At 43.3% G+C, this 14,618-nt stretch overlaps 1 protein-coding gene across 1 annotated transcript; it reads left to right on the forward strand.

Annotated features, from left to right (window-relative positions):
- Window positions 1–6,347: 6,347 nt before the first annotated feature.
- On the forward strand, window positions 6,348–13,695 carry ucmaa (upper zone of growth plate and cartilage matrix associated a). Its single transcript, XM_018739521.1, has 5 exons — window positions 6,348–6,455; window positions 6,812–6,883; window positions 7,013–7,108; window positions 12,486–12,584; window positions 12,931–13,695. Exons 1-5 carry the CDS (start codon window positions 6,398–6,400, stop codon window positions 13,020–13,022), a joined length of 417 nt encoding a protein of 138 aa, XP_018595037.1. The 5' UTR covers window positions 6,348–6,397; the 3' UTR covers window positions 13,023–13,695.
- Window positions 13,696–14,618: the final 923 nt, after the last annotated feature.

Raw genomic sequence — 14,618 nt, forward strand, 5'->3', positions numbered from 1 at the left:
ACTAGACGAGACATTCAAGATACACAGGAAAAGATTTTATACCCCGTGCGTATTTTTTAACGGCTGTACACAAGGACCCAGTCGAACCACCAACCCGAAGCCACAGAGAACAACACCCAGCATAGCCAACAAACATCTTCATGACCTAAGAACAACTAAGTCATTATCTACAGTATCCCATACCCCAGCTTCTCTACCTGCTACCCACTTAACCTTTGGCTGTAGCCCACATGACTTTTCCTTCCCCAGTTTAACCCCTCCTGCCTGCACAACCTCACCTGCCTGTCTTTCACCATCCCGCAACCCAGTGCCCAGTACTCCCTCCTCAGCGCCAAAGGTACTGATATCCTGCGGACTTTGGTGTGAAACCCGCCGCTGGACTTCAACCGACTGGCTTGAGCTACTTCTCAACAAGTAGTGATCAATGTGGGGCCTCTGCCCTCCCACATCCAGGCACCAAAAGTTATAATCCACATATCCATCCCTTTGGTTGCACAAGTGTAAAATTAACAGGTGGAAAACGGCTATGAGAATTCTTGTTGATAGTTGCCTTTCCTTTGTAACGGGATCTTTCTCTTCAGAGCAACAATAAAAATGACAAGTGTACACGTTAAGAATAAATGCATGTGCGAGCACTAATTGCACATGAAGACTGCAGAAATTTCACTGTGTATCCAAGAAATGCTGTATTTCAGTGGTGAAGCTATTTAGAGCAAAATGCAATGGTAAAAATAGTAAAGATAGTTAACTAGTAATTATACTAATTAAGTCAGGGTAATGAGTTGGTTTGAAAGCAAACATGCACACAGGCTGCCAGGAAGTGAGTTTGACAGCCCTAGATTATAGGGAAAGGTCCTGAAATGAGAGTTAAGAGCCAAGGGCCCAACATTTCTTGGCCTGGACAGCTGGCCTGAAAAAGACTAATGTGGTCCAGCCCTTACTAAGCGAGCGCACTAAAACACAAGTGATCTTTGCAGTAGAGGTAACCCGTATAGATCCCTTCTCACTCAGCCTTTCTGTCCTGGCCTCCTGCAATCAAGCTGCTGCCAGATGAGCTCTGTATTGCCAGCCTCATTTAGATGCAATGCCTGAGGAACCAGGAGACAAAGTGTGATGTGCATTACAGGGGGAGCCAGGCAGAACGCGTGCTGAAAGGATCACTAACACCGCATCCCCTGCGTACACACGCCGCCACAGGGATGGGTGTGAAGGAGACTGTGAAGGGAAGAGGAGGAAAGGAGATCCAGGGATGCCGACGGTGCTTGATCTCGAAACGCCACACTTTGCCTCCAGGCCAAAGTGAGGATTAGCACGGCTCATGAAGCTCTTGGATTAGAGCTAGCCGTGCTCTTTCTTGTGTTCGCCTTGAGAAAGACTCCATCAGGAAGCAACAGAGTCCTCGCTTTGCTTGTGTCACACATTTCTCGCACTAAATACCCGCAATCTCAACAAGGCCTGTTGCCATGTGGGGGAAACTGGATTAATGTTTGACATGCAAGGCCTTCTCTGGGAAGGAGCCCTGGATGAGAATGACCCTGGTTGCAATGTTAGAAAAATACAGGCACGTTGGCTGAGCAGGACAACCATAAATGCTTAGCTGTGGCCGACGGGGTTGCAGTAACCGCTGTGAATTTCATTCACCGGCCTTGGTTGTGTTTGGGTTAGGGTTAGGGTTACGGTTTGTTCATTAGGTTTAGTTAATTCCATCCGAATTCCCCTGGCCTTGTGTGGGAAACATTCTCGCACCTACACACTCAGAGATACACAGACACACACTAGGACTCACACAAACAGAAAAACATGCGCCTACAGAAAGCATGTACAGTATGTATCAAAACAATCCTGCTGAAAAACCTATGCAGGTCTGTACAAAGAAAAAAGTAAAAGCACAGATATTCATACTCATATTCATACACAAAAATAAAGGTATAGAAACCCGCACACACTTTTAATAGCGTGCAGCTTTTTACATTCTAACACCCGCATGAGACACACTGAATCACACAAGCCCACTCTTTCCAAGGTACACACTTGTACACATGGGAAACACAGGCTCTCTATGATACACACACTTGTACTCCCCTTCGTGGGCCCCTGGGCGATGCCGCTCAACAGTTTCACCTTTCACTGGTGTGAGGATGTGTGCCAGAGCTCAGGTGGGGGAAGCGCCTCCTCCGTGAGAGCGGGGCTCTGAATCGCACACCTCCCGGCGCGCTCTAAGGTTACAACAGTGCGAGCTCAGAGGCAAGCTGGGGGCCAAGGGCTGAGGTCCTAGGTTTGGGACCACAAGGAAACCTGCTGCAGCATCTTCGGCAAGGAACATCTGCTGAACATGTAGCACAAAGAGGTAAAGGTGTAAAACTGCAAGTTGGATAACACGGCGAGTTATGTCGTCAGAAGAGCTGAGCGCACAGGATGAAATCCTTGGTGTAATACCTCTGAGCGAAGTATTTACCCAGAACCCCCCCCCAGTAAAAAATACACAAATGAGTAATTACTAAATAGCTCAGGGGTGGTGCAGCGGGTTTGGCAGGGTCCTGCTCTCTGGTGGGTCTGGGCTTCGAGTCCCGCTTGGGGTAACTTGTGATGGACTGGCACCCTGTCCTGGGTGTGTCCCCTCCAGCCTTACGCCCTGTGTTGCCAAGTTAGGCTCCGGTTCACTGCGACCCCGCTTGGGACAAGCGGTTTCAGACAGTGTGTGTTTGTATACTGAGCTACTCACACACACACACTTTCTGAACCGCTTGTCCCAGACGGGGTCACAGGGAGAAGGGCTGGAGGGGGAGGGGACACACCCAGGACGGGACGCCAGTCTGCCGCAAGGCACCCCAGGCGGGACTCAAACCCCAGACCCACCGGAGAGCAGGACCTGGTCCAACCCACTGTGCCACCGCACCCCCTGTTCAGTATACAAACAAAATACTGTAAATGACCTTGGCCAAAGCTGTCAGTTAAATATTAGTAAACATACCTGCTAATCAAATTTCACAGAACAGTTACAGTTTATAAAAATACAGGAGCATGTCATATTTGGGTATAGGTTAATATTTTTGTATAAAAACAAAAAGTGCTGCTTTGTCAACGTATTTACGGTTTGAGTGGGATCGAGCCGACTCCAACCATTTGAGCGTTCTGCACGACTGACTGAAAATCTTCAAAAAAATGTGTCAAAACAATTTGAGGCCGTGTGTAATTTCCATTATTTTCCTAATACTTCTAACAAAGGCTCCTTTTATGAGAATTCCAAGTTATGAGCAAATGTAATTTGTACCATTACATTCGACAGGCCTTCAACTCACACCTTGGAGAAACGCCTTACGGGGCAAAAATTTCAACTCAAAATATAAGTCTTGGAGACAGCGAGAACCACACAAGGCAAACATTACCTTCCGAGCCTTCCGACCCCACAGGGTACAGCTTCTTCTGCGCATCTCAGCTGTTTTGTAGTCATAAGTCTGCTGGCAAGAAATCTGTGCCTCTTTATCATCTGTAATAATAATGAGATCTAATGGTAAAATGTTTTAAAGAAAGTGCTAAAAGTTTAAATGGCAAACTAGCTTTATGTAAAACAAAGTAATGAAATACATACAATCATAATGATAGACTCAATACATAAATATCATTTGAAACCTTTCCTCACCTTGCTAATGTGATGCGATTTATTTTTCAGTTATTGCGAGTGATACTTTATCAGTAGCTCAGCAGGGGCAATTTAATCAACACGTGATTACAGTAATCGCGTTATTAGAATTGCCTCATTGTTCTAATATTTCTTAATAGTCCTGTATTTCTCCTAGAAAATTCAATTTTCATATGTAGTTTAACTTACATAATGCCGGTTTGCTACTAAACTTTAGTCTTACTAGTAATTACTATCTTTCTTTACAAAGAAAGTTGGTGCCAAGATGCCTACATAGCAGACAAAAAAAGGACAGCCTCACATCATCTAATCGTTCTGAGTTCTCAAGGTGTACCATTTTCCTTCTGGAACATTCCGTTGAAAGGACTGTGTGGTTTACAGCCGTGAAATTCACCTGCCCGTCGGAGGCGACCGAGGGATGTCAAAGGCAGTGTCTCGAAAGTCTTCGGAGCATGAGCTTGCAAGTTTCCGGACCTCATGGTTAAGGTCAAAGTCTGCCTACACGCTGTGTTTCACCATATATGGTCTCAATGCCCCAAGGTATGTGAGTTTTCAACACGGTCAAATGTCTTGTAAAGCTACACAGTGGTACAAGAAGCATTTGCAACCCTTTTCAGGACATACAAGGATAGGCTGTGTGACACAGTGAGGACCATCAGCAATGCATTTCCAGACACCACAGGTAGGAAGAGTGATGGCAATAATGCGAATTCCCCATTTCCAACCTCCTCCCTTGAGCCACTAAAACCAGATCCCTGCATTTTCCTGCGTAATGAAACTTTCTGTGCAGGCCCATACCAAGGGTCAGCAGATATGTGTCTCGCACAGCGGAATCAAACCATCCCAGCAAAAGGGCCCTTCTTCTGACTCATCCCTTCTCCCAGACCAAGCGTGAGAGTACTGAAGAAGTGGTGGCAGGTGAGGGCCTTAACGGGCTCCAGCTTGGATTCCTAACCCTGCCCAGCAGCCCAGCTCCCGTGACGGGGCGGTTGGTCATCCTGGAGGATGAACCCATGCACCTCTTCTGCAGGAAAATGCCATGTTCTTGTGCCAACCCAGAGTGACCCTGCACAGATGTAATTGAGCCCTTACAGGTACGCACACACACATTTTCTGAACCGCTTGTCCCATACAGGGTCACGGGGAACCGGAGCCTAACCCGGCAACACAGGGCATAAGGCCGGAGGGGGAGGAGATAACCCCAGGACGGGACGCCAGTCCGTCGCAAGGCACCCCAAGTGGGACTCGAACCCCAGACCCACTGGAGAGCAGGACCTGGTCCAACCCACTGCGCCACCGCATCCCCCCTTCCTTACAGGTGCATTCAACCATAAAACTGGCTTCATTACCCTTTCTGGTGTATGTATGTGTTGGATAAAGCTGGGATAGTAAATAGCTATAATTATTATAATCAAACGGCAAAACGCATAGCACGGATAAACGAATATCGAACAATAATCCGATTTAATGCATGCTTTATGCCCAGCAAAAATAAAACTGGAAAAGCGGTAGAGTCTGCACTCTTCCATACAGACTCGTGGTCTGTTGCCCCTCTAGTCATAATGCTAAGACAAAGAGAACACTTCGCTGGCCAGGTAGGTTTGTACAAATACGGAATCTGACACGGTCGATTGTCATTCGGAGCAACATTAAGGTAACAGTAAGCAAAGTGGCCAAGTGCTAAGAAATTACAGAGCTGTCAAAAAGCATTTGGCCCTTTACAATGTTCTTTATTTTTGCAGGTTTTTCACATTAAATTTGATCCGATCTTTTTCTCAGATATTGCAGTATATGAATGGAGCCTTGAGAAGGAACAAATGAAAGCAGCGCAAGGACATGCCCACGCACCAGCGAGAGGTGAAGCTGTTGAGCGGCATCGCCCAGGGGCCCACGAAGGGGAGTACAAGTGTGTGTCTCATAGGGAGCCTGTGTTTCCCATGTGTACAAGTGTGTACCTTGGAAAGAGTGGGCTTGTGTGATTCAGTGCGTCTTGTGCAGATGTTATTATGTTACTCTACTGTCTGTACACTATTAGAAGTGTATGCAAATACTTTTTCACAGCACTGGACAATACAAATACCAAATACCATACAAAGTACTACACAAATAGTACAATTATTTACATGGATGAGTGTGAGCATACTTACGTATATCTAAGTAATACGAGCGTACAAGTGGGAATAGCAACAGAACCTGTAGGCATAGCCTTTTGTTGTTTTTTGGATATAATGGGATTGTTGTTTGTAATCAACTTCGTTTTTTTATGTATTTTTGGGGTGTGTTGTGCAACCCGGTAACTTCTGCTATCCAGAGCCCTTTGTTTTTCTGTGTGTATTTTGAGTTCTGGTACTAGACACAGGTCCCCTCCCTCAAAAGGCACGTGTTCTACTCTATACGTCCATGTGGCAGTCTTTGTGATAAGAATTGTCCCGGTATGTGAAGCCTGTTTGTCTGTATATAGACCCCAGATGTATAGATGCCTACGGCGTGTGTGACTGTGTTTCTGTGGTCAGTTGATGTATAGCACGTGTGTGTGTCCCTGGCGTGTAGGGCCTGTGGTCAGCGCTTCAAGACGCAGCAACCCTAGGCTACGCTCCCGCCCAGCAGCACCCCCTCCTCGCGGTGGGCTGGTGAAATTCCAGCTGCCTGCCTCCTGCCCCTGAGGAGCGAGCTCAGAACACACACTCTTACACTTGCTTCATTCAGCATTGTTCTGGTCCCTTGCACCTCTGTTCTGTCTGTGCTCTCCAGTCCAAGATGACCTGGACTCCTCCAGTCTTGCTCTCCCTGCTCGCTGCACTGCTCATCCTGGCTGGTGAGTCCCGCACCTGGGTCCTGCTTACCATTTGGGGGGAGGGATGAATATATGAATATTGCAATATTTAACGCTCAATCCGCTTTTATCAAACACACTTATCCAGATTTTAACTGGGCACTTCATTTGCCATATACTGTTGTGGACTGTTATATATTTTGTCTCAGTTGTAGATAAACAAGACAAAAAAATACTATTACTGATCGTGTAGAAAATTGCATGAACTTGTTGGAAATAAACTATTTTTGTTAGCAGTAGCTCAGCAGAATGTTAATTAAGATGTCCCTTTTGCACACTGAAAGAAGCACATTTATGAGCCGCTTTCCTGTTCTTTCACTGCACTCTCTTCACGGCAGCCCGCTTTGGGGCCGAAGGGGCAGCGGTGAAGAAAGACAAGGTGGATGAGAAGGTAGCAGCTGATCCTCAGGGTGAGAGCAACAGCAACGCTCCACACTTTCCGTTAACCACTCTGATCTTGCAGGTCCACAAGTCCCAGGTTTCACTCTTCTCTTTCTCCCTCCACTGAATGTCCCCCTATCCCCCCTCCTGCCACTCAGGTTCTGCCAGGAGGATCTTCATGCACGAGTCTGATGCCTCAAACTTCTTCAAGCGACGTGGCAGGAGATCTGTGACCTCTCAGAATGAGCTCATGGGTGAGGATCTTCTGGTTTTGTTTTGGAGCTTCTCTTGGACCTACTCAGAGGGGGTTACAGTTATTTTATTGATGGGTGGGACTAGGGGACTAACCCAAACCCCTGAGCAGAGCAGAGGCAACCTGCACACTGCATAGGCATTCTTGCATTTTGTCTCTGGGTCTGAGCCCAACTGGTCTTGAAGCCCTGCCAGCTGTGGTCACAGCAGAAGCAGCTGCCCGTGGCAGTGGTTTGTGGTCGGGTGCTGCGGGCGACCGGCTCATGGGAGGGTAGCTGGGGCTGAGAGACGGGGGCCAATGGATGGGGAGGGGATGGGGAGGCTCAGGTGCTGCTAACTAGATCCAGAGCAGGCTGTGAGTGAGGTGGAGGCAGCCAAAGGAGTCACAGGGTAGCATGGAGCAACTGCACTCCTGCCCCCCCCCCACCCCCTAGATCCAGGAGCCATATTTTGGGAATTTGTTGGTGGTGGAGGGGGGGCACAGCCCAGACAGGCACGTGGCTGTCAAACGATACAGCGGAAGCAGGCTGCGGTTCTGGAAAAACCTGCACGTGGAACAATTTGAGGTTCAGCGTGTGCTCCTACCGCTAAGGCAGCACGACTCTGCTGAGGCGCACTACCTGGAGGAGGAGTAATGCGGGAGTAGTGGTGTGGTAAACCCCAGAGGGGCGGTGGGGGGGGGGCACTTCCTATTTGCCTTTCATCCAGTGCTGAAAGAAGACAAACATATGCAATTTCTGATCACAATCTGTTAAGACTATACTGCTTTATGGAAAATAAGAAAATACTTTATTGTACAAGTACATTTACATGTACAAAGAATGTGAGAATGTGACATGGTGGATACTCATTCAGACATATTCAACATATAAAAAACATCAAAGGGGTAGTGCAGTTATTTACAGGAATCTGTATGAGCATATCTAGGTAATATGGGTACAAAGAAGGAAAGGGTAGCATGACTAAATATCAAAAAAAAAAATATATATATATATATATATATATATATATATATATTATATAATGTTACGATCTATAGTTACCAAGTCTTAACTGTATTCTGTTAGTTTAGGAGCTGCACCAACTGAAAGAATCTTAATATTCATACAAGTCTGGATATGGATTATAATGTGCTCCTCTAGTAGGAACACCCCCTTATGCAATTTGAGAGGAAGATGGAATGCATTAACTGTGCACATCTGGTAAAGTTCCCTAAAGAATGCATCTGAAACTGATATTAATTTTTATTTTATAAATCTATATTTACCATGTAAGATTTAGGTTTTCATCATGAACGGTTGGCAGAATTTTCAAAGATGAAATGCAGTTTTCAGTTTCCATCTCCTAATATCCCCAACCGAAAAGTGAATAAGAGTGAGCAATATTTCACAGTGCTGTTACACTCTTTCAGCATAGGCTGGAGGAGCAATTTTACACACAGACACTGATGACACGGGACAGACACATTTGTCTTTTTCATGCTGTAGCTTGTCTGCATGGTGTGCACCACTGCAGGTTTGAGACGAACCCGATACCCACATATGTGGCTTTCGTCAGCACCAAAAAAGGGGCACTTTGTTTGCCTTGTGGGGGCCGTGGCTTGCTGAGCTCACCGTGGTCAGACATACTGAGCACCCAAACAAACCGAGTGACCAGTAGCAGTGCAAAGCAGAAAAGCAAAAATACAACCAATTAGAGGAAAACAGTGTCCTAGGAATCTGTTAATACTTTTCAAATGAAACTGACCAGTATCACAGTGTGTGACTGAGCAGAATTATATAATGTCATTTAACAAAGCTGTGTGTTCCTGTCACTAGTCCAACTGATGAAAAACCATTGGTTCGCAAATAGCAGTCCTAAACTTCGTGGCACCATAGAAATTTCATATCTCCACATCAGACTACAAAGAGTTAAAACAGTTAATCTATTTTCAAAACTCAAGTCTGGAGATGAGATATTTCTGCCATGGAGACTGTGATCTCACACACAAGAAAGGATGTTTTGATGAAGTGCACATGGTTTTGGTACTGGTACGGTAATGGGCAAGGATTTCAGGCATGGCCACTGGTCTTAAAGCAATCTCATCTTCAGATTTATGGGCTCACAGTGAGGGGGCCAAAGCCGGTAGTGTAATGCAGCATTTTTGCATGAGTTATTTCTACATTACATCATATTGCAACCAAAGGTTTAATTTAATCTCCATGCAATTTTAGAAGCCATGAGCAACTGAATGATTTGCAGACAGTTATGAATGGCTGGGGAACCAATGATGGGTACTCAGAGATCCACAATGATCTGTCCACAGCATGGATGTCTGCATGAAACATTATGTGCAAGACAGGAAGGGGGTAATACCGATGTTTTTTAGAAACCCAAAACATAAATGACGCAGCTGATGAGACACAATGGTGCAAACACCGGCTTTCAACCCCCATTGTACACTTCCTTTTATTCTAATACACCGTTTAATTAATTAGTGGTAATGCAGTTGTTTATGGACTAAATCACATAGTTCAGTGGAGAAAATACTGTCTTTCTATGTCTTTACCATTGCATGAAACTGAATGTGTTATTATGTAGTTAATGTGTTATTGGCCATTCCCAAAATATCTCACTGACTGACACACACACACACACACACACACACACACACACAAACACACAGACACACACCACTTGCCCCAAGCGGGGTCACAGTGAACTGGAACCTAACCCCGAAGGACAGGGCGCAAGGCTGGAGGAGGAGGGGACACACTCAGGACGGGATGCCAGTTCGTCACAAGGCACCCCAAGCAGGATTCGAACCCCAGGCCCGCCAGACAGCAGGACCCAGTCAATCCTGCTGCACCACGGTGGCCCCCACCCCAAAATATCAGCATATTTAAATATATTTTTATCCTAAACTAAATAAAAACATTCTTGAGTTATTTGATAGTAGAAACATTAATAATGATTTTAGTTGTGCATATAATTGAGGCATTTCATTTTTGAAGCAAAGTACAGGTGGTCCCCAATTTACGATGGGGTTACGTTCCGCGAAACCCATCGTAAGTCAAAAAATGCATTTAATACACACCTTTGCGTGACAGACTGGGAGATGCAGATCGCTGCCGCTGCCCAGAATCGCAAGAGAGTATCGCACCGCATATTTACTGAATGTTTATCACCAGCTCACCATCGTAAGACGAAAAAATCGTAAGTCGAACCATCGTAAATTGGGGACCACCTGTAAAATAAATATACATCATTACATTTTATCCTCTAAAAATCTGCAGATAGAGAAATGTTTCCTATGCTCAAAAGCTGTTTTTTTAATTAAGAAATAGGCCTAATGCTGAGAAACAATTTAGATCCACATGAAAACAGAGGCTCAGGCAATTAGTATGAAGGCAGGTCAGGGAAGCTGAGCTAATATCAGCAAAATATGACACAAAGCATACATTTTTGGAAGAAAATGCACCAAATGACTTGGGGAGATGTGGGGAAAATCCTACTTTAAGAAGGAAACTAAGGAAAAACAAGGGAAAGAAGAATCTATGTTTACTGTTTCAGTTGGTTAGCTCATTTAATTAACACACACACACACACACACACACACACACACACACACACACACACACACATTGGCTGAAGCTGCCGGAGCCTAACCCGGCAACACAAGATGCCCCTTATGCCCCCTTATTTAATTAACCAACACTAAATTACAGGCCTGATTAAAACAGCCTGTATCAAGTCAGACACATTGCTCTATAATACAGACTGTGAAAAAGTATTTAGCTCTTTCCAGTTTCTTTCTGTTTTTACAGCTATTTGAGCTTTGATCAAATCTTTTTGTCAGTTCTAGTAGTATATGAATGGAGCCAGAAAAAGGAATGCTATGTTCTTTCCTTCTCGTAGAATATAATGAAATGTGTGATCAGAGGTGTGAGAAAGTATTTTCTGCTTCACAATCAAATAACTAACTAAATACTTCTTGCAGCTGTCGCTGGAATTTTGGCCCACTTCTCCATCCGGAACTGCTTTAGCTCAGCTACATTTGCAGGTTTTCAGACAAGAGCAACTGCCACTGTACATATCCTAAATCCAAAATTAAAAATAAATATCTACAGGGATTAGTTCCCAGATGTAGTTATTTGCTGTATTCAGTTGTTGTACTCAGTTTTAAATTTTGTTTGAATGTACATAAACCAAACTGAGTTTTGGCTGATTAAAAACTGAAAAACCATATAGCTTAAAAAATGAAGTCAGAGGATTTATCATAGCATTTTGAATTATTTCTGTATTTCTGATCCAAAATTTTTACAGTACCAACAAATAAACAGCGATATCTGTATTATAAAGCCTTAAAAGCATTACAGAATTGCAAATCGAATGACAGGAGAACTTCTGTTGTCAGTCCTGTTCTTAATTTGAGGAACCAGTCTATACAGTGGAATCAAGTGTGAAATATAATGGTGTAGAGCGTACCATTATGCCTTATCCCTTTAAGTCTTATCTCAGTCATAGCCCTCCAATTTTAGTTTATTCTCGATTTCATATTTCAGACTTTCATGCAGCCTGTGAGGTGATTATACAGCTGTGCGTAAGGGGGGAAACCTGTACTCTCTCCATATTCACTGAGATGGGTAATGTTGACATCAAAACAAGGACTCTGCGAAAAGGAATCACATGGTGCAACAGCCAGGCCATTGTTCTCTAGTGTTGTGTAGGTGTGGTGTCCTCAGTGAACCAGGGAGAAGATGAAGAACAGAAGCAAACAACATACGGTGAGGGGTCAAAGGGGACAAGTGCTAAAGGTCACTGTATTGGTATCTCTAATATGATGACATGATGAAGTTCCTCTAGTTCAAACATTCTGTATACCATCAAAGAAAAAGGTCATGGAGAAAGAAAACCTTCAAGTAGCAGTTTGCATAGAAAGGGCCCGAACCTCTACATTTCCCATTTCCCCATGTTGTAATTGTTGTACAGACAGATAAAATATTAATAATTCACTGCTTGGGTGATTTTTCTACATACAGCAACACACACTATTTGATCAATAAATAAAGGGGGGTATTTTACTGACGCTATCCAGAATAAGCATTCTGTCAAAGGGTGCTTTAGCAGTCACAAGGTACAGAGTCTGTACACAAAACCTTACAATTACAAATCCATGTCCTTAACAACTATGGTAGTTAAAGATCAAAATACAGGATGGTGAACAGTGCCATGGTTATGCAACCAAGATAGCTTCCACAAACTTTCACTACAAGGAATTATATTCAAAACTAATGTGAAGACCTGGGGCATTTTAATTTTGATGCAGTCACATGATTCCTCGGATGACTTCTGATTCTATGGTGGAAAGTCTCATCATTCCTCCCCTTGCGCCCATAGCGGAGTACAGACAGCGTCTGGCTGCAGACGAGAATCGGAGGGAGTACAATGAGGAGCAGAGGACCGAATATGAGAACTACATGGAGGAAGTGCGCGATGGTAAGCTTGTAATGCCTATTTTCAAAATGTCAGTCAAACTCAACTGATATCACTAACATGGATTCATTTAGCCATTAAGCTACTTACAATGATTTACTCAAACAGCAGTTTTTTTGTTTTTTTTTTTTTACTATATCTTTTCAGGGTAAGTACCTTCATCACGTGTACTACAGCAGGAGGTGGGATTATTAAGAAATGTCACCATTTATCACAAGTTTTTGATATAGTTAAGAGACAAATAATAATCCATTTAGATCTACAATTACAACATCCACGGCATCTAACCATCCTGCTTTTGAATCTTTTGACCTCTTTTGACATTTGACTTCTCCTTGTGACCTCAAAGAGCAAGCCGAGAGGACCAGGGAGACAACAGAGCAATGGCGTGAATTCCACTACGACGGGCTCTATCCTTCTTACCATCGATATTACAAATGAGTGCCTTGTGCCAACTAAAGAGAGCCTGTCACTCTGAGATATGCTTATGAAAACATTATAAGTATACAGTAACAAACTAAAATATTGATATCTTTTCTTACATCATGCAGCTGTATCACATATGGCAGCAAACATAAAGCAGAGGCTGTAGTTTATAGAAAATTTCTGCTCTGCAGTATTCTTTATTTTCTTCATGTTGAAAATTGTTAAATTATGTACTTGAAAATTACTATTTCACTGTTTTCTATTATGGTAAACACTTTACATACTCCCATTCAAAACAGTTTTTTGTATAGATAAACTTTCAAGGGAGTTGCATATCATATCCTCATGAAACAGGGGGCTTTACTCTCAAACATCTAAGCATGCTACTTAAACATTTATTTTTCACTCTAAGATGTAATTTTGTGAGGTGAAGTTTAAAGCCTTTATTTTATGAAATACAGCTACATTACAGAGTCACAAGAAATATGATGTCATTAAAATAGATTTATTGCCCTTGGACTGGGACACAAGTTCCTGTCTTACCCAGAATGCACCTGGAGGAGGAGCCTGAACCACCATGTTGAGCTACATATTTAAAATGATGTGCCTGCCTTAGGTTTCTCATTGTATGAGCTTTTTATTGTAACCTTATTGGGTTGGAGAAAATGTGGGATTAATAAATTCTATACCAGCAATCCATTTAGTACTTCTGTGGTGATATAAGCTATACCCAATTTAGTAATGCTAAACAGCTGCCTAGTTAGAAAGGTTACTCACAGGAATTATACTTAAATTATTTTGACATTTACCATTTATTCATTTAACAGATGTTTTTGTCAAAGTGACGTACATCTTAGAAGACAATAAAAAAGTGCATTACACCAACAGAGAGAGAGATCTGAATGCAGAAACATGATTCTTGAATACAGGCAGTTTGTCTCATACTACTGTATAAACCAGTATACATTACATAAATAGCTGCATATAGTGTTTTCTTTCAGACAATGTAATACACGTTTGAGTACACAAGAGATCATGGGAGAAGTTAGTCCAAAAAAGATCTTTTAACACCCTTCTTGAATGTTGAGAAAGACTGTAAGTGGTGGTGGGGGGGTAATTCCACCACAATGGAGCCAGAACCAATAACCTTTGTGCTTTTGGACCTCATGTGCATGGGACCACCAAGTGGGCAGAGGCAGAGGAGTCTAGCAGTCTGATTGGGGTGTGATGCATAATCAGGTCTAGTGTGTATCAAGAAGCAGATCTGTTGATGATCTTGTTACCATAACCAGGGTCTAAACTTGATGCAGGCAGATACAGAAAGCCAACAAGACCAGATCTGACAATTTATATTGCAAAGTCGTAAGTAAGAATTTACTTTAAACAGCTGAGCTTATCCGTACAAGGGAGGAAAAAATGACCTGGGTTCACGTTCAGGCAATTCCAGGGTCAAGTCCTAAAAGTGGCCATTCCATTTACCCTTCAGAGAGCAGTTAACTCATGTTGTTTTAGCAAAAACAAACAAACAAAAGAAAAGTTCTATATACAGTATGAATCCAAAAACTACAGACAAGGAGCTGATAAAATGAAGGAATTGGAATATGACCTGAT

This window comes from Scleropages formosus, chromosome 5, assembly GCF_900964775.1.
Source record: "Scleropages formosus chromosome 5, fSclFor1.1, whole genome shotgun sequence".
Taxonomy (NCBI): domain Eukaryota; kingdom Metazoa; phylum Chordata; class Actinopteri; order Osteoglossiformes; family Osteoglossidae; genus Scleropages; species Scleropages formosus.